Genomic DNA, 21235 nt, shown 5'->3' on the forward strand with positions numbered 1-21235 from the left:
TGAAATTTCCCCTTGACACTGGCAACAGCAGTTGTAGAAATAGGCCCATTGGAGGTCTATTTAATAGTTGTTCTAGAGCTTTCAATTGTATCATATGATCTTCATCAGCAGGTGGAGTAAATTTGGAATTATACAGTTTGGGCTTTATGTTTTTTTATAGTGCCTTAGTGATATCTAGTGGTGAGGTTGCAGAACTGACACCTCTCCTGTGTACCAAGCCTGTAGGAGAACTGAAAGGCCCTTCACAGAACCAGTGTTTGGTTTGTCCGTTCTGGGCTCCTGTAGAAACAACATGGCGAGTTTTATTAATGAGGATCAAGAGGACCTGTTTAGCTTTTAAAGGCTGATTCTAAGGTATGCAAAAACAACCAATTCTTATCTGCAGGTGCTTTAAAACGCATGAAACGGAGTCAGGAATATTTTATTCCATTTTTTCCCTACATCCTACACACAAAACTAATAATGAAGCAAAATCACATGAAGAGTTGTGGCCGGCTGTAATGTAAAGAGGACTATAAATTCGGCTGTGGTTCGGTCATGAATATTAACAGCCCTGCTGATATTCAGTACAAGTACTCCCTTTCTTGTTATATTGTTTTCATACAACCATTTTACAAAAGCCATTTATTAGCATTGTAAAAAAGGGGCCTCAGATTATGATTTGTATGTTTATTTTATGATTTATTTGCCTCCGCCAAAACAAATAGTTCTTCAAATGGTCTGGGACTGGACTGTTGTCAAACAAAAAAGCCCCATAAATTTCTGCACTAGGATTTGCTGTTTTGTATAAGCTAGGCCTATAAATTACTGCAGGACAGTTACTGTGTGTCACATACATTTACCGCTCAGTTTGTGACCAGTAGGACTGTTGACAATCGCTTCATGGTTGACGACGCTGAGGTTGGTTTTCGGTTCGTAGGTTCACTTTGTGGTTTTTAATTGGATCTGGGTCGTTCTGGTCTACAGATGAAAACAACGCAGTCAAATCCTTCTCTGTTTGCATTTTCACAAATAGAATAAATTCCTTACAAATATGAAATGATGTGTTTTAATACATCATATTGTAGTTTTTTGTTTGTAACTGGCTCAGCATTTTCTACATGTGCATTTTTCCAAATAGTATAAAGGTTTCACAAATCTAAAACTGCATTTTAAAGAGTTTTTAGCCTCTCTGGAATAATCTAGTTCAGATTTGACAAGACTAAGTATAGTAGGTATCACACAATGCTGAAGTGAGCTTCTCATTCAACAGTTAACCCTGTGAAACCTGAGCAAATTGCCTTGATTTCTTTGAAAACATGGGGGTCGGGGAGGAAATGTTCCACAAATTGTAAGAAAGTAGATTTTGAGAAATATTTTTTTTTTAATTTCATGAAAAATTGTCCAAATAACTATATTTATTTTATTATTTATTTATTTATCATGATTATGTATTATTATGGTACATCAGTAAATTTGACAATAAATGTATTATTTTAAGCACTTCTTGGTCATTTCACCCTTTTCCTTTTTCAGTTTTAAGGTCATTTTGTCGTACTTTTAGCATATTTTTTTTTATCATTTCTTCTAAGCTTGCCCATTGTCCTGTGCCAATTAAGAAATCAAGCCAATTTGCTCAGGTTTCAAAAGGTTAACTGCTATGTGTGGCACAGATAAGTTAACAGGTAAATCAGCAGGCTATGTTGCCTGTGTTTGCAGAAAAATATCCAGCCTTTTTTTTCTTTCCCTTTGTCCTTTTCTGACGACCATTCATTAACACAAATATTTTATATATAAGATAAGATAAGACACACAGTGGGGAAATTTCCAACAATTGCAGCAGCAAAGGGATAGCAAAATAGCAAGATAATACTGTGCAAAATAAACTATATTAATAAATAAATAAGTACAAAAACGTGCAGGATGAAGATGAAGGAAATAAGCACAGAGGACGACATAAACAAACAATATATACAGTATTTACATCGCAGAGAAACTCAACAGTTAAATAAAGAATGTTCACAGTTGCATGGGTGAAAGTGAAATTGCACTTGTGGTATTAAGCTGTACAAGTGCAGTCAGTTATTGTTGTGTGTGGTCTACTGGGAGCAGTGCTGGTTGTACAGTCTGACTGCAGCAGGGAGGAAGGACCTGCGGTAACGGGGTGGTCAGGGTGTCATGCATGGGGTGGGAGTCGTTCTCCAGCATGGATGACAGCTTAGCCATCATCCTCCTTTCTCCCACCACCTGCACTGAGTCTAGGGGGCACCCCAGGACAGAGCTGGCCTTCTTGATAAGTTTGTCAAGTAATATATTCTTTTATCTTAAACATAGGCTAATTTAAACCCCCTCCCAGAAAAAAAAGTAATCAGGACACCTGTAAAGCGGAGTGATACATACCCAAATTGTTTGGTCGGAACTGTGATCTAACTTCCTTTACATGCTTGTTTGTAGAAATAAGACAGTTTTTGTGTGTAACTGTGTAACCTTGTCATAATCTGGAGGGCTTTAGGACCATGAAACGGCGACCTTCAGCAGCTTCATTGCAGCGCATTTAAATAGGAAAGTCATTATTATGGCGATGACAGCAGCAACACACCTTTCCACGTCAGGAAGGAGTAAGACACGCTGGTCACGGGTGTGAAGTCAGTGTTAGCTGCTCCTGTCCTCTGTCTCCTGTCCGTGTGTCCATCCATGCCCGCTGTCCTCTCTCCGGGATATTCTGCTGTTTCACCGGATCTCAGAGCTGTGGGATGAGTTTTATCACCAACTGGAAACGAAGCATAAAGAAAAATGACAGCAAAAAGTGAGTAGAAGGGGAAAGATTGCGAAAATCAGTGCAGATGCCGGCCCTGTCTGTACCTGTCTGTGTTCAAACTGCGGCCAACAGTGGGAGTTTAATCGCGCTGTTTCAGTGTCTGACTTTATCTTGTCATCACAGTGAGTAGAGCACAGCGTGCTCAGGGCCAGCATAGATCCTCTTTACCACACACTGATGTTATCTTTGAAGTTGTTTTTTTTTATACTGTAGAAAAGTCGTTCACCATTTTGGGAGGGGAAAAAAAGTTGGTTTTTGATTGGAAATGAGATCATCTTATATGTAATATAAAAGTTTGACCACTTTGAGTCAACAGGGAGTACCAGTTTGGTATCATAATCCCATCTAAGTGCGCTCATTTGGTCTTTTGTTGCCAGTCTGCAGCCTGTTTGACAACATTACTTTCAAGATGTGATCAGGCAGGCTTTTACTGAGCAGTGTCCTAAAATACACTTTTTGCCTCTGCAGTCTTGCCATGTCATATTTTACAACGAGTAAATAGAATAGAGTTAAATAAATAAATTGGGGGTAATATTGAAATGTATGTAATATGTTAATGAAGGGATAATCTACTCAAGTGTTTCCAAACCTGTGGGTTCAGAGTTACTTTAAGGTGTTGCAAGATCATTACCTGGGTAGGGAAAATTAGCTCCACCAAAATCATGTTTACCTTTTCAATTCTCGCTAATCTTTGCTTTTTTTTTGTTCTTGTGTAAAACTATACATAATTCACACCCTACGGATTCTGTGAGGATCACCAGATGAAGAAGTTGGGACTCACTGGTCTAATTCTAACCAAAGAATTGAAAAAAGAGATTTATATGTTTAAATCAAGATTGTAAAGACCTGAATGGGGATTTTATGCTGACTAGAATAAACAAGGGATTTTTTGTGCATAAAAATCATAATAATTACAATTCAGCATACAGCACAAAACATAGCTTTGATACGTGTTGTCTTGTGTTTCCGCCGACATGTGCATTGTCATTGTTGGCGTCTCGTCATTACTCAGAGCCACTTTGATTCCACTTTGAGTGTAATGAATGTTTTTTACTTTCAGCTTATTATTAGCTTTTAACTTAAAGGGACAGTTCACCCCAAAATCAAAACGTACATATTTTTATCTTAGGTGTAGCGCTGTTTTTTTAGTCTAAATTGTTTTTGGGTGTGTTTCAGAGTGTTTGAGATATCAGGCGTGGAGATGTCTGCCTTTTCTTCAATATAATGGAACAAGATGGTACTTGGTTTGTCGTGCTTAAAGGAAAAAAAAAAACATCTGAAAAACTCAACAGCAATGTCTCCTTCCAGAAATAATGACCCAGTTTCTCAAGATACTCCACAGACCTCGTTGTGAGCAGTTTCATGTCGGGACTATTTTCTTTCTACTGAAGAACTACACCTGCCGACCATATCACTGCACAGGAGGAAGTGTGAATCTAAAGTACCACTGAGATAAATTACATTACAGCTCAGCCGAGGTTGACCCCATTAATGTTTACATCTCATACACGGGCCTGTCGTTCATGAGAAGATGCACGCTCCGTTCTGCACTGTGATGTGGTTTGCGGGTGTAGTTCGTTAGAAAGACATACTTCCTACATGAAACTGCTCACAATGAGGTCTGTGGACTATCATGATTAACCAGGTCATGATTTCTGGAAAGAGACACTGCTGCTGAGTTTTTCAAATGTATTTTTTGGTGCCTCCAGCACCAGAAGCAGAGTGCCATCTGGTTTTATTATATTGGAGAGAAGGCACACATCTCTACAGCCGATATCTCCAACAGCCAAACAGTCTAGACTGATAAAAAGCACTACAGGTGAGTGGAACAATATGTGTGTGTTATTTTGGGCTGAACTGTTCTTTTAAATGTGTTTTCTTCTTATTCATCACATGTAGCTTGTATGCTGGTAACAGTTTTATTTTGAAATATCTGTATGAACTTCTGAGTCCTCCTCAGATCTTAAGATCGAACTTCCAGTGTGTGAGCATACCTCCTCCTCTCACCACCATGAGATCTATTCTTATATCCTCTCTAAGTTGACCTTTGACCTCCTCACAGGGATGCTGTGCAGGCGCAAGACATCCCTGATGGCCCAGAGTCCCCAAGCCGGTATGTTCACATTGTGCACCGTCATTTATTCACAGCAACAATCAGCAGTGTCACAAAGAAAACAAACCCTGTGAACACTCGCGGTGCTGATAAAACAGTTAATCAGACTGTAATGATACAGTTTAGCTGTTAGCATTTTAGCTCCTAGACATGCTATCATACAGAGACCGGCCTTTATTTCTTTTCCCAGGTTATCAGTCATAAACAGCCCAGAATTGGATCCCATCATTACAGACTTCAGGTGAGTGTGTTTGAATTTAAAACCAATGTTGGACGTATATCAAGGTAAGTAAACAAAAAAGATTGAGTAAATAATCTTTCTAGAAACCTCAATATGAGTTCATTAAAACATTCCCCAATATCTGTCCTCACATGAGAGCAATTTCATAGAGATTTTTTCCCAAAACTGCCAAGTTAATATCCCAAGAAATGTCCTCATTCGTCATTGAAAAGAAATGAGTAGCCTGGGAGTGTCCACATATATCAGTGTCCGCGTTTCTATGGCTCTCACGATCATGTTCCTCAAACAATAGCTGGCCTTTCAGCCGGGTTTTCATCCCTTGAGATTTTCCTTTTTTTTCCCTCAAAAACAGCCTTGATTTTGTTCCTGTGTTTCAGGTTACAGCTACCTGACAACAAAGATGCTCTGCAATCAACGAATCCATCAAATGGGTAAGACCAGACAGTGAACTCTGTCTGATAATAAAGTAACACTTTGGTTTAGATCGCAACAACACAAAAAATGTGGAGAAACCTGCTGATGTTGCGCCATTTGAAAAAAAAAATCTTCTTGGGAAGTTCCCACAGTGCTGTTATTTTTTTTACTGTTTTGCAATCCTGTATGAGAGTGAGCCGCTGATTTGTATATTACAGCTGACGTAAACGACTTCTCGACACATCAGTGACATGTTGAAGTAAAGGCCCTCAAATGGTCACACATCAAAAAGACAGAGGGGAACTGAGAATGACCTTTCAGCTCTCTCTGTCAAGTTATGACTGGATGAATGCGAATAGGCTGCTTATTCAATAGTTTAGTTCTTATTCTCTGTCCAGGCATGCAAGGGATTTATTGTTAGCCTGAGGGGGAGGATAGCTGCATCTGTTTGGATCTGAGGGAGAACACTGAAGGAGAAAAGCACGGATGATCGCCGCAGTTCATTCTGAAAACGTTTTTTTCAAAGATTTTTTTTGGCATTTTTGCCTTTATTAGATAGGACAGGAGATTGCTAGCGTGAAAGGGGGAGAGAGAGGGGAAGACATGCAACAAAGGGCCGCAAACCGAAATCGAACCCGCCGCCGCTGCAGCAAGGACACAGCCTGCTTTATCCACTGAGCCACCGACACCCCAGTTCATATTCTTGTTGAGAGTTAGCTGTGAAGATTGATACCCCTTCTATATCTGTATTTTAAATATGAAGCTATTTTAGGAGTGTGTATTTAGCCCGTGTTATTTTTTGTTTAGGCTGCACACACTTTTTTTTTTCCTTCTTTTTTTTTTTTCTCTTCCGGTAAATGTAATTGGCACAGAGGTGTGGTTTCATATTACTTCACCAGTTTATTCAGTGGTGTGGCGGCACTTAGACAATGAGTTTTTGGCTTTGGCTGTCTCGTTACATCAAATAATATCAAGTAACACCACATCGTCTCGTTTCATCTCATTTTGCTTATTCCAGTTATAGGTCTTTTTATGTAATAAACACCACTAAACAGATCTGGACTTGATTATGGATTTCTTTGAATGTGGCACAGTTAGCAGCATTCTCGGCCTCTTAGCAGCTTTTTTGTCATAGATAGCGGTCGCCGCAGACAGGAGACATGAAGCATGAAGACTGGAAACAGGGAAACAGTAAACCTGCTCTGTTCAGTGCTTTCAAAATTTGCCGACCAGCACCCGTAGCACTCACTAATTTACTTGTTATATCCTTAACTAACCAGCTACTGGCTCCAAAAATCAAACAATGGAGAAAACTGGATGAATTTAAATGATGGGGGACCAACGAACAGCAAAACTATATCAAAATATCTGTTTACAAACTCTCACACAACTCGTGCAGTAGAGTCCAAGTCTCATTTATCCTGTAGTATGCTCAGTACTTCCCTTATTTTTTTTGTTCAAATGTTACTATTTAAAACTTTTCCAGAAAAACAGTTTAATGCCTGGAAGAGTAGCACGCTGTACTGTGAGAGTTGTTAGTTAGTTAGTTTTGCTGACGTTAAACACGAACCCCCAGGACGTCAATAAATCAAAAAAAATCTCAGTTTTTGGATTCTTGTTCACAGTCGGGGCATATTAAAAAATTAAAGTTTTCCCCCCAAGTTCAATGTAACACGGGGTGAGTAACCACCATACAAATATTAATTTGGGGGGTAAAGTATTCCTTTAATTTGTGTTGCATTATTCTAAGTAGATACTTTTCGGTGCATAAAAGCATTAAAGATTTGCATATTATTATATTAAGTCAAAAGCCTAAGTTGTGTCAACATTTCTAGTTTATTTTTACGTCAAATCCAACTCTCCAACAAGAGGACAGCAGCAGCATATCCAATCTAATTATCTTCGCCACAAACCCGTGACCATCTCTGCTCCTCACAGCACACATGAGAGAGATGAAAGCAGCAATTAAGCGTTTTTTTTTTTTTTTACTACTCTCTATAAAGATAAATAGAATTCCCATCATGTGTCTGTGCTGGCCATTATGATTGTGTTTTTATGGGCTAAAATGTGGGACAAAAATATGTCAACCGTGATGAGCACTTAGACCCAGTAGTCACGAGTGTGATCTTTATGCTCTCTTGATGTCATCAGTGTTACTAATTGTGTGTGTGTGTGTGTGTGTGTGTGTGTGTGTGTGTGTGTGTGTGTGTGTGTGCGCGCGCACGCGCACACCATAGCGACATGCCATGGTACCTTTAATTTTTCCTCGGACTCCATTGAGAGAAATGATATTTTCCATCAGCAGAGGATTTCATGTTTGGGGTTGATATTGTCTTGCAAGTCATTTGTGTACTCTTGAGGATGTTCAAGTGTCTACCGAGATGATTCAAACCCACTGGTTGCCAATTAAGAGCTGAAATAATGAGATGATAATTTAATTAGTCTGTTGACAGAAAATTGGCAACAATTTTAATCATCAGCTACTCATTTAAGTAATTTATGAAGCAAAAACAACAAACATTTTCTTGTTTTAGCTTCTCTTAAGAGATTTTTTTGCGTTTCTTTGTTTCATGTGATTGTTAACTTCAATATCCTCTGTTAGCTGGACAAAAAAATCTGAAGACATGACCTTGAGCTTTACAGGCATTTTATCTTTTTACTATTTTCTGACGTTTTGCAGACCAAACAGTTAAAGTAACAGTGTGTACAGTTTAAGGGGATTTAGCAGTATATAGCAGCGAGGATTGCAACCTTCTCCCATGTGCCGAGCGTCACCTCCTAGTTAGAATATCTTAAATGCTTCTTGTTCAGAAGGTTTTTGCTGGGCGCCAAACTATCCACAGAGGTCTCTTGCTGTCAAAAACAAATTGATCAGGTGATTTAACCTGTAAAAAGACTGAATAAAGCAGTTTAAGGTTAAAAGAATCAGTGTTTTGCCGATGCTCTCTTCAACGAGGGGCTGCTTTCTGCAGTGGTCGATTCAAAATCGTGAATGGTCGTAAAAAGCCAGTGCTTGGTTTGTCCATTCTGGGCTACTGTAGAAAGATAGCAGTGCAACATGATGTACGAGAACCGGCTTCCTGTGTAGATTTAAACGTTTCATTTTAAGGAAACAGAAACAATTCTTATTTTTAGGTGATTATACCCTGAAGAAAACATACTATTATATATCATTCCTGCCAATATATCCCTCTAAATCCTGCACACCGGACCTGGACCTGAAATTAACTGAGATTAGTTGAGGCATTAATGTAGGTGATAAACCAGGCATTTTTATGAGAATAATAAAAGCTATTTAATTTGTCTAGACTTAAAAATCTCTTGAGCAGAGTGGGTTTTTTTTTTTTACAAAAGATTTTCATTACACAAAATAAGACTCAGATGGGCTGATTGAACACAAAAATTGGCTCTTTTGTTCTCAGTGTTTTCACATGCTTTGGTCAAACCAGAGTGTATCTATTATCTCGCTTGCCACTTTTCCAAAAGATTTATGATCTTAGCACTTTTCTGACATTCAATAACGGAGCCTTTTTCTCAGCAGACATTTTGATTTGTCACAGCAGGAAACACTCAGGTGTGGGAAATATTACTATTTACTCCTGCGTTTTTCCTGCTGTGTCATGTCCAAATGCATTAAAAAAAAATCTTCAAACATTCATTCACATTTTATAGGAGAACATTGAGCTGCAGTTTATGGCAACATGTCGGTGTGCCAATGTTTCATTCATGATTTTACATCACATGCATCCACAGTACGAGCTGCTGTACTGCGTATTTGTCTTCTATTTCTGGACTCTCTGGTCGCTGCAGTGTTCAGTCTCTGCCACTGCAGCAGACTGGACCGGTTCAGAGTCTCACTACGCACCAGCTCTCTCTTCTTCCATCTTTTAAGCATCACTCTCCCTCTTCCACCTTAAGGAACACAAAGTTTTGTGTCGGGGAGGAATTAATTACTTGTAGCCCGTTCGTGTTTTAGCTCCCACTCTCTTTTTGATTTCTTTTCCTTTTTGTTGTTTCACATCTTTAAGAAATCCTAAGGCCATGAATTGTGGGGTTTTAGTCCCGCCCCCAGTATTTGCATTAACCAATCAGCAGAGACTGCAGTGTGTAGCATGAAGGATGATCGGAAGAGGTGGGACAGGCCTTTTGCATGTATGAATGTGAGTTAGAGGCAGCACAGACAGACTGTGTTTTCTTCCCTCATGTGTGATAGTCATCCCAATCTTATTAAGATCTGCTGTTGCTGCTACGTCCCTCTTCCTCCTCCTCCCTCCCTCCCTCTCTCCCTCCCTCAGTGTCTCCTTCAATCTTCCCTCTCTCTCTCTCTCTTTCACCCGACTGCCCTTCTGCTGCTGCTTCTGCTCTTGTTGCTGCTGCTGCTGCTACAGAAAAAGACGTAGACCATCACACTGCACTGCTGGAAAGGCCTCAGCCTCACACTGACTTCTGCGGTTTTCTTTCTCTCTCTCTCTCTCACTTTCTCTCTCTCTATCTCTCCCACACACACACACACACACACACACACACACACTTTTGCCAAATGAAAATGTCAGGAGAGGAAGAGACACTGTCAAATGGGTAAGATACGTGCTGCATGTTTGGATGCCGTGTGTCATTCACTTTGCCTCATCAGATGTCCTGTAATTGATTTGTGTGTGTGTGTATGTGTGTGTGTGTTCTAGCTGTGACACTTAGGCATGTGAACAAACTCGCTCGGTGTGTTATAGGAGCAGCTCGGCTCTTTTGTGTCACAGCTCAACGCCGTAAGGCCTACGAAAAACAAATTATACCAGCTGGAACAAGTGTGGTGAAAGCTCTGTGGACCGCAGTCGATAAACTTATGCTTCGTCACTCTTGGAGGAGTGTGAATGTATGTGTGTGCATTATGAGCACATGCATGGGTGGTTAGTGTATGAATAGTGTTTGCGTACTAAGTGATTTTTAATCTGTGTGTGTGTGTGTGTGTGTGTGTGTGTGTGTGTGTGTGTGTGTGTGTGTGTGTGTGTGTGTGTGTGGCTCGCTGATAATGATCATCATTGTACAAGTTGTTCTCCAGAGAAATCAACCCAGAATTTCAGCTGACTTGAAGTTGAATTCGATTATTGGGACAATGCATGGTATGCACATACTGAATCCAGGAGACAAACCTCATTGTGCTGGTCGTCATGCCTTTTCTTTCTTCAGTACAATAGTCAAATATTCCCTCGGCAAATAAGCAAAAGTGTGCTCTATTATTGTGCTGTGTTGCAGTGTTTGGCTGCTTTATGGCACAATGATTTTTCAATTTATTGCACAAATCCGTTTTACTTTGCAAGGAATTCATACAGACTTTAATTCCTACTGCATTAGCTAAATAGATACTTTAAAGTTATGATTACTTTTACCTCAATAGAAGAAAGTCAATTTAGAGTAAATTGTCTTGTACTGTGTGATAATCTTTGCTAAACGTGTAGGTTTGTTTTAAAATTATGGAGGACACATGACTTAGGGGATTTGGGGACTTCCCCCAAAGGATTTTAAACAGCAAACACTTAATTTTTTGCACCTTTTCTGCAACAATTTATGGTGGCAATGCCTTCACTTTTGTCAAAATAAACGTCCTCCGCTTCTTTCAAGTCTTTATTGGGGGGCACAAATGTACATAAATATTGATGGGGACGTGTCCCTTTCATCCCATTTTATGCCTATATGATCTTCACTCACTGACAGGGAGCTTGTTTCTTTTCCGTGTCCTCGGGCCTCAGATTGTTTCCATGGTGCAAACCTGCCAAAATCTTGTTTCCCCGTCAGTTGGAACCAGTTGAGTCAGTTTTCAGCCATAAGGAAGACACTGATTGCTCACTCTCATTATCACTGTCTGCTAACGTAGCAACTTATGTTGGATTTCTGATGATTATTAGCCCCTCAAGCTAAACAGTTTAAGCATCAGGAGTTTTTAAAAAAAAAATTTTTTTTAAATTTAAATTTAGGTTCGAGATATAGGTTTCAATTCAAAATTAGTTGGGGGACACATATGAAACATGGGGATTCGGAGTCCTCTGCCTGAAAATTTTGAGAGTCAAACACTTTATATCCTGCATTCTGCAGAATTTTCCATTCAGTCAATTCATGGTATAAATGTCTTTAATTTACACCCATGTCGTCATGAGCTACATCCAAGTTCCAAAACAATACGTATCCTGAATTTTCCCGCCTCCTCATTATTACAAACAGAGCACAGCAGGCCACATGGCAGTTTAAATAACTGTGAAACAGGGCAGGTGTTTGAAATGCACTTGAAGCACTTTATCTAGTGTGTCTATTACTGCTGCTGCTAATTTCCCCTCAGATGCTAGTGTTCCGTCTATGGTGCTCATATTTCTTTGATTTTATCTTCCCGTTTGTGTTATGCTTTTATGATGAACTGAAGGGCATATGCAGGATTGTTGGTTACTGTGTAAACACACTCGCCAGAGAAATTGAAAGTAAAAGCCAACCCCAGATTCACTCTCGTTTGGCATTTCACTTCATTTGCATTGCATTTTTTTCGATGCTCTATCTCTTGGATGCCTTCTGCTTATGGTCTGGCACCTGTTTGTGACCTTTTTATAAAACCACAACCTCACCTGAGCGCTGTGGGGGTACACGCCCACAAACGCCCCGAGCACAGAAAATAGGGAAATAAAAACAGAGGGCAGAATCTCTGCAGAAAAATATACCGTCACACACTTCTATTGGGTTGTAAGTGATGATTATGAGGAATTACTTCTGTATGGGTCTATACCTTGTTTTTTTAGGAAAATCCTGTTGTGAAGTATATATTTAATGCATTGTGTACTTTATGAGTGAATAGCTTTAAAACATTTTACTTTTCTCTGTCTTTAAGTGAGCTCACCAAGACATATTTAAATCAATCCTATTAATATGGCAATGACTTATTGAATCTTACAGGTAATTAGACAATAACACAGCAATACAGTATTAATGGGAATCAAACAATACCATTAACAATTAATGACTTTTATTATTTATAAGGTTATGCTTGAATCCAATAGGTGATTAGACTCCTGTAATCATTTTAAGAAGAGTGAATAATGTGATATAAGTGTATATATATATGTGTGTGTGTGTGTATATATATATACACACACACACACACACACACACACACATATATATATATATATATATATATATATATATATATATATATATATATATATATATATATGAGAGAATAAGACTTTTTATCATTATTATTATTATTTAGATCAGAATTACCTCTAGGTTAGGATCTGAATCAAGATTGGCATGTATTTTTGACACAAAGTTTAAGTGAAGCTCCAGAGGACGGATGCACTCAATGCAGAGTCAGCACATAACGGTGAGACGATTGCTAAATTTAGTAACCAGCACAAACCTGATGTTAATAGCTGTGGTTAAACACATGGCTGACAGTGTGCTGGTTCTTCTGTAAGCTTGTTGTTTAAAGTAAAAAGTACAGAAGGCAGTCGCTGCACCTACATTCATAAAGAAGTGTTGCGACACAGAATGAGGAAGCTCTGGTTAGATTGGTTGGATTTAGTCAGTGGCTACTGGGGGAGGACATGTGACTCGACAGCACTGTCCTTGAAATCAATAACATAACACATAAACAGTATTCTACCTTGTCGTAATATTCTCCTGGCTTTATTATTAATGTCTGTGTTATTGATCCCTTTATGTCTCATTGTTTTATTCAGTTGTAAAACATCTCAGTGTAAATTAAGTTTATTAGTACGATATGTATTATTTATATTATTTCATATTAGTATGAAAGTATGAAAAATATTTAAAAAAAGTAAAATATAAAAACAATATATATATAAAATATATATATCAATAGAAATAAGAACATGGAGAATATGTGCATTGTATGTTAAATATACATTCAACATTTACAACACAATACTGGATGTCCCACATAACTTTGGGGTGGAAAACAATTTCCTGTTATTGAGTTTTTTTGGGGTTTTTTTTGTCAGTTTTATCAGAACACCCAAAACTTTATTTACTTAGACATCTAAAAAACCTAAAGACTCATTTATACTGAACATACCTGTTTGTCTCACAGCAGTCATTGCTGTGAATCTCGTGCTGTTAACAGGAAGTTCAGCTTGCTGCTGGTCATATGGTGAACGCAGCAGTCACCCACATGTCATTAGCCAGAGCTGCACCAGTGTGTGTGCTCCTTTGTGGTGGTGGTGGGGTGTGTTTGTGCATGTGTGTGTGACATATAGTCTATAGTTCCTCTGTGTTTCTAATGGCCAGGAATGTAAAGTGAATGCTGTCTATTAGTCACTGCTGTTATACACATTAGTCTTAGTTGTGTTTGCTCAGTTTCTGCTCTCTATTATTCTGCCTTCGTCTAATGTTTGCTGCAGAACTGTTGAGTCTAAGAGGCAAATGAGAGCTGCAGCAATCTTAAGTCTTAAAACCTGGAAATGAGTTAGCATTTTTGCACTCCTCTTCACTTGAAGTCAGTAGGGTTTTGGTTAGATGTCTGAAATACGGTCTGTGTTTAAAGCAAGCTTAAGAGATTTTCACAACATAAAATACGTCAGTAAACACCAACTTTGAAGCTTTTATGCATCTCAAAAAAGCCAAATGCTAAAAAGTGGCTAAATGAGAATTCAGATGTTGTAGGGGGCATTAGACATGGCTTTATGCTACAGTCAATTATACTAAGTCTGAAACGTAGACATAATAAAAACACCTGTCTTCCCAGCAACATGGCAGCGGACACAGTGAACCGAGCAGAATGATCTTTTCATCAGTATTTTTTTACTTAATGTAGTACTTTTCTGTAGTGTTTGTGTTGTGGAACGTGCTTTAACAACTTTGTAGCTGCCATTTCCATTTCCAATCAGCTGATTTACTGTTGATAGAAGTTTTTGCAGGTATGAATATCTCCGCCTCCGTCCAGAGCAAAACTAATGGACACAACAACTTTATGCCATTGACTCTCTGGTCACAAAATTTTGAGCTATTGTACTTTATTTTAATGAGCTAAAACAAACAAGGTAGTTCAAAGCAACAAGGCAATATTTTATATATATATATAATATAAGTCTTTGCTAATGGCGCTGTGGCAACTGATGTAGCTCCTCTATAGATGCTTGTAAAGCTCATAAACTTGTCATGCAAACAACAGATAGCTGTGGGCATTATTTTCCAGAGTAGATGCACTAGATGCATTTGATTGGTTGTCAGGAATACAGACTCGACTATCGACTTCAACTTGCAACAGATTGTAGTGTTATAGCCTCATTTTAGGTGGTGACATTGAAGTCACTGCAATAATCTCTGGACATGCCTTAGCTTATTTTTTATCAATTTTTAAAATTGACCAATTTCTTGTAATTTGCGCAGCATTTCTTGCTAAATTGCTACCTTTTTCCCATTTTTTTCCCGAAAGAAATCAAACCAATTTTCTTAGGGTTCAAAGGTTTGAATACTTGTGAAAGGCATCTCAACATCGCCTAAAAACAATGATGTTAATCCAGGTTTCATAGGGTGAAATTAGATTTGCTTTATCTTTTTTGAACGTAGGCCTATTATGTGAAAAAGGTCCCATATACTTACTGCCTATTTAGGAGACCAATGTTTCTTTTCTATGAAATAATAGTGTTTTTTCTGCACTCATTTTCCTTTCTCATCTAAATTCTGTGTTTGTTTTGCAGGTGCTCGCGGTCAGACCTGTCGTTGGCTCTGGAGGACTGCATGGCTGCCCTGGATCTGTTCCTCAGAAACGACTTTGAGGAGGCACAGGCTCGGCTTAGATGCAGGTACGAGAACAACCTCAACCACGTGCAAATACAGCTGCTGTCCTCAGCTCTGACCCACCTGGGTTTTTGCTTTCATGGACAAATATAAGAGACAAACAGGTGATGATATGCATGCAAGTAACCATATTTGTAGGCGTTTTTGGACTCTCAGGTGTTATAGGGTGAAGATTTTCAACACTAAACTGCATTCACAAGTAAGAGGCCCTTTTTTTTAAACACAATACATTTTGACACATAGGAAAACACAGGTGTGAATAGAGTTAGCGATGGATGAATTCCATTTAGCTACTTCTGTTTTAGAGCCCTGGTTTTGGGCTCAATATATTTAGAAAAATATTGGTGAGAATTACAATTTTGCAGTTTTTGAAAATATCCCTGACAAAAGACTATAAACAAATGCTTTTTATTGGCCGCCATCCATTCGAGTGTACACAAAAACTTCTGTCAGGCCAAGCGCACCTGAGGAGGCTAAAAATAGCACACCCAAAGAGCAACTGAGCGGACACCATTCCTATATTTCTATCACTGTCTGCTGTAACTCTGGTTACATTGCACATACACACATACTGTAGCTCCCATGAGGTCAAAGAGTGTGTGCCAGCCTCTTTCGAACAGCCTTGTGCTAAACATCAGCATGTTTGCACTGTCATTGTGAGCATGTTAGCATGCTGCTGTTAGCCTTTAGCTCAGTGCACCTCTGTGCCTGCAAGGACGACCTCGCAGGGCCACGAAATGACTGTTGACTCTTTGTCTCGTTTTTACTCGACTGATTTGCCCGTTTTGTTTGAAACTATATTCAGATTACAAGGCAGGGACACTTATGTTGCTTCTGTTTTGACGATGATTCAGCAAAAGCTTGTTCCTGAATTACTTTTTTTGATTTGTCACAAATTTCCTCAGCTAATACTTTCACGTTTGCTATTAGATCAGTTTATTTGCTCAATAAAAAAAAATCAAAAATCAAAAAAATTAAAAGAACCTCACTGTAAATTCTGTTTTGCAATGACTTTAAAGGGACAGTTCACCCCGAAATCAAAACTACAGTTTTTCTCTCTGGTCTGTAGTGCTATTTATCAATCTAGATTGTTTTGGCGTGAGTAGCCGAGTGCCGGCGATGTTGGCCGTAAAGATGTCTGCCTTCAGCGTTGTCCTCCAATATGATGGAAGTAGATGGCGCTCGGCACCACATGCTGATTGCCATGTTGTTCCATTATATTTGAGAGAAGGCAGACATCTCTACAGCAAATATCTCCAACACTCGGCAAACTCACACCAAAACAATCAGGATAAATAAATAACACCACAGCTAAGAGGAGAATATGTTTGTTTGATAATGGGGTGAACTGTCCCTTAAGAACATTTTGATCCTTTAAATTCTAACTCCAAATTCAATACACAAGCAATAATCTTAAGATTTAAATACCTAGTCCTTGGTATCATAATATGCGCAAAAACAGATTTCCCACATCAGGGAGCGCTAAGGGAACTAAGTGCTGGTTAGATGATTTTATGGCCGTGGGTTTTACATGATTGACTTTAAGCTGCTTTCAGTAACATTCACAAACACAAACTTACTCTCCGGGCTCACAGCCGTCTCTAGTTTTGTATCCCAACACTGTGACATCAAGTTACTCTCTTGTTCATCGCCCATTCTCTCCTCTATTATCAGAAACTTTATCACACCGTCCTATTATCCTCCACCTTCTATCTCCTCTCTGCGGCTGCGGGCCACTCCTCGGCCCCAGATTCTTCTTTTCAGCATCGATTCACATGGAGACACAAAACAGCTTCCACTCAGTCTGTGCATTCTTTCAATGTACAAGTATTCCTGCAAGATTGACAGCCATTGTCAGCTTGGTGTTTTTATTAGGAGATATTTTGTTGTGTTTAGCACACTAAGTGTTGGAAAAGTTAAGAGTAATGTAATCTGTTTCTATTTCTAAGCTCAGACTCGGTTATGGAGACGTATATTGCAACGTTACATAAATGCATTGTTGCCAAGTGACTGCCCTGTTGTGATTGTCATAATTTGTTTGATTATTTAAACCTGGATTTGTGAGATATTCCAACCTGGATGAAAATCTGTCCAAATCCAGCACCTCTAGCTGTTGCCACCTGAGACCTGGCAGTCTGTCAGCTCAGCGGGTGTCCTCATTTCTGGCTCGATATTCCTCATACCCCTCTGTGTGTGCTATCTCTGCCTCCTCCAGTTGATGAAGTGCACCTGAGCAAACAGTAGTCGCAAATATGATCATGTTTGTAGCTGTTTGAGCCCAGATGGTTTTATTTGACACATAGTGTGAGAGTCAGAAATCAGTGCAGATTGTAACTTAAGAGATAAGGCAGGTCTATCCTGTATAAATCAGGGCCTGCATGGTGATCTGGCCAGGTATTACTGTGTAGTGTTGTTTTACATTTGACTGCAGCACTCTAATCAAATTGAGACAGGACTTTATTTTGTTTGGCTTAAACAAAACCCAAAATAACACCCACAAACTCCCCTGATTTTTCTGTTTGCTGCTCAGTAAAAGGGTTTTGTGAAGAAGCCGATGGCTTGAGGCATAAGACTTATGTAATATTATGTAAGGTGTGATGACATCTGCTGCATTGTGAGAGAGATACTCTGAAAGACTGGGGGAACAAGCCACCCTGAGGATGTAAAACACCAGAAGAATATTTCCTCGTCCTCTTCAGTGTTTGTCTGTGCTCTGCTTCAGTCCACGTGTGTTTTCCAATTCTCTCCTCCTTTGATCTCTTTTTACCATCCTCCAGCTGTGTTTCTGACGCAGTCAGGTGCGACAAGGGTATACTGGAGACTCTGCAGCACACACACACACACACACACACACACACACACACACAAACACACACAGAGAGAGAGAAAATAAATACTGGAGACTCTTTCAGAGAATATTCATCATCTGGATGAACTCTTAGTACGTTGATCAATCATATGTCCATTACTTCCACTCCTACATTCCTGTTTATAGTCAATGACAGTCAATGACAGCTGGAGCCGATTCTAACATGCTTTGGGAGGAAGACAGGGTTAGCTATTACAGGGTTAATGCTCTCATACACACATCAATGGGCAGTTTAAAGTCTCAAGTCCTGGCTGCCAGGACTGTGGAAGGACACTGCAACATGCATCATACATACATGTATTAGGAAAATATCCAGGAATCGAACATCAGTCAGTCTTTCAGTCAGTTTACTGACTGCCTTCATGGGGAGGATTATTGTGATGCAATGTATAAACTTGGATATTTTAGAATATTGACATATCTTCAATCTTTCACCTTGGTCTTAAACATGTTTGTACAATTTTTTAACATAAATTATTCTAAATTCTCAAGAATAAGTGGCACCTGAGGCTCAGTTGGTTGACTTTGTTGGCCATATTATTGCAACGTTGGTAGTAGGGCTAGATCGAAATATTCGGCTATTTGTGTATTAGTTAAATTGCTAGGTATTTGGGGTTTTTTTCTTTTCTTCTTTTTTTTTTTTTTGCAGTGAACAAATGCAATTTCCGTGTTTGTGATCCTGCTTTTGTGCTTGTCACACACTCACTGACAGCAATGATCAAATCAAAAAAGGCTTGCGCCTCAACTTGGACTTAAACACCAATGACTCGTGACTTCATTTGGACTTGAGCCTTCTGACTTGAAAATACTTTATACCTAAGTCCAAGGATTAATATCAATTTCACTTCTTTTTCTGAATCGACTGATATTAAAGCTGTTCATTCCCAGCAAGATGACACTTAATTCCCCAGATTTGTTGGAACCAGTCAGACAGTATCCAATCAAGCTGAAGAAAAGCAACTTCAAGAACTAATATTACGCTTCTGAGTGCCAGTAGGAAAAAAATTATTCTGAAGATAAAGTCATTTGAGTACAAAAACTTCAAGATGGTCAACAAAAAACGAATTGCAGGATGCAAAACATGCGTGTTGAAAATTACAGACAGAAAATTACATATCAGCTTTGAATGACATTTGAAATTGCACAAAGAACGTGAAGTCAATGCTAATACTAACATAGTTAGGGAGGTAATGTTTATTTGTTAAAGTTACTCTTTAATAAACTTGTTTTAACAAATAAATATGTTTTAAAAAGCATCAGTGATTTTTGTAAATTGAAGATATGATGACTGTTGTTAAAATGGTATTGCATTTTGACTTGTTTAGGAATCGAAATTCAAAGTTTAAGACTTGGGACTTGACTTGAGACTGAGTCTTGACTCGACATTGAGTAAAATAGTGACTTGGTAGTTACATACATGCACAAGCGTCCTTGAGCAAGACTGAATAACTGAACCACAAATAACACCCAATATAAGCACAGTAAATGTGGAGATGTGAGCTCCACTGGACAAAAGGGTTTGACACATTTATCTGATGAAATATAAAGATATTGATGGATTGATAAAAGCTTAACAGTCAAAACAGACATGGAGTCTGCAAAGAGAATTAACCATCGAAATAGTTTTGAAGACATTTTGTTCTCTTGTGGGGTGACTAAAGGTTTTTGAGTGCTGTGTTATGGTTTAAAATGGTGGTTAATTTCACCTGAATGTGATGCACCCTTGACTAGAGGTTGTGTAGTCTGATATTGTACATGCATCAATATCAGTTCATACCACGTTATATAACATATACTCTCTTAAAGGGTTCAAATATTTGAGACCCAGGTGTTATGTTTCCCCACAGCCGCTGCAGACTCAGCATTGTAGAAACATGCCCACTGAGTGATCAGCTTTTAGGCACCAGAGGTATCCAACAGCAGGCTTAGTTTTATTTGCCAGCTCTCTGTTCAAACATGCCACCAGACCAAGTACAGCCCAAACAGTGCAGAGTTATCCTCCCATCATGCCGTCCTGCCCTCTTCCTCAAAGCTGCAGCAGGGAGTGAGTGCAGGAGGTTTACTGCAGACGTGTAACGTTCATCTTAAATACCGGCCGAGTTGATTCTTGATAAAAAGTTTTGCTTGTGTCCTTCTATGAATTTTGCGACTTACTTTTTCAGAAATGTGTCATTATATTTCAAAGTTAAGTTAATAGACATAAGTAAATAATGAAGTCAGTTTGGTTATACATGGTGTTTTTTTCATTCTGTTGCGTGGTACGTGTAATATAACAGATTACCCTCACATTATATACATTGACAGGAATAAACAGTTTTGCTTGTAGTGATGCTTTGGGCATTTCTGCACTTCCTGATTGTTACCAACATGTGCAGAACTGAATACAAGGCACGCATGCACGCACGTGCGTCTTTTGAGAGAGTACAAAACAACTCTTCCCTCGCATTGTGATGAAGATCTGTCAGACAGATGAGGACCTTTGTGTCCCGCAGACGATGCTGATTGAAAAATATCTGAGTGCTGCTGTGAAATATTTGGAATTCCCCGCCATTTTCAGCACGGCGACAAGCAATTTACCTCACAGCTCCATCTTAAAAGGTTTCTCAGCTTGAGTTTGGGCTGTCGCCTTACATAAGCCTGACGCAATGGAAATGTAAGGCAAGCAAATCTCTGTGCCTCTCAGTCTGTAGTACCTCCTCCTTCTCTGACTCTGCTTTTGCTTCCTGGTTGTTACTGAGTTAGTTCTTGTTTGCCGATTTACTAGATAAGAAATGACAATAATTTCATTATAGGTGAAGAGTTGAAACTCAGTTGAAACTGTCTTCTACCGAAGGCCTGATTTATTGCTGTAAGTGTATGTCTCTGACAGGCTAAAGGTCACACAGATCTTACCACTTTCAACTTTATCATACACTGTATGTATATATTAGTTAAACAAAATTAAGTCATGTTTTTGTGCTCTATTTCCATGAGTAAAAAAAAATTTGTTTATGCAAATTT

At 38.9% G+C, this 21235-nt stretch overlaps 1 protein-coding gene across 2 annotated transcripts in view; it reads left to right on the forward strand.

The window, feature by feature from the left end:
* Positions 1-2383: 2383 nt before the first annotated feature.
* The window catches only part of ttc39a (tetratricopeptide repeat domain 39A), a 34267-nt gene continuing 15415 nt past the window's right edge, over positions 2384-21235 (forward strand). Inside the window, exons 1-5 of one of the 2 annotated variants that reach the window (XM_042480962.2) lie at positions 2384-2785; positions 4860-4910; positions 5101-5151; positions 5529-5582; positions 15267-15371. In XM_042480962.2, the coding sequence (XP_042336896.2) occupies positions 2733-2785; positions 4860-4910; positions 5101-5151; positions 5529-5582; positions 15267-15371 (314 nt within the window). In that variant the 5' untranslated portion in view covers positions 2384-2732. Of the gene's footprint in view, positions 2786-4859; positions 4911-5100; positions 5152-5528; positions 5583-9905; positions 10144-15266; positions 15372-21235 lie in introns of those variants that run through there. The other variant, XM_088077776.1, reaches the window with a different exon arrangement.

This window comes from Plectropomus leopardus, chromosome 5 (assembly GCF_026936395.1).
Source record: "Plectropomus leopardus strain MGB_pleo_1.0 chromosome 5, ASM2693639v1, whole genome shotgun sequence".
Classification (NCBI taxonomy): Eukaryota; Metazoa; Chordata; class Actinopteri; order Perciformes; family Serranidae; genus Plectropomus; species Plectropomus leopardus.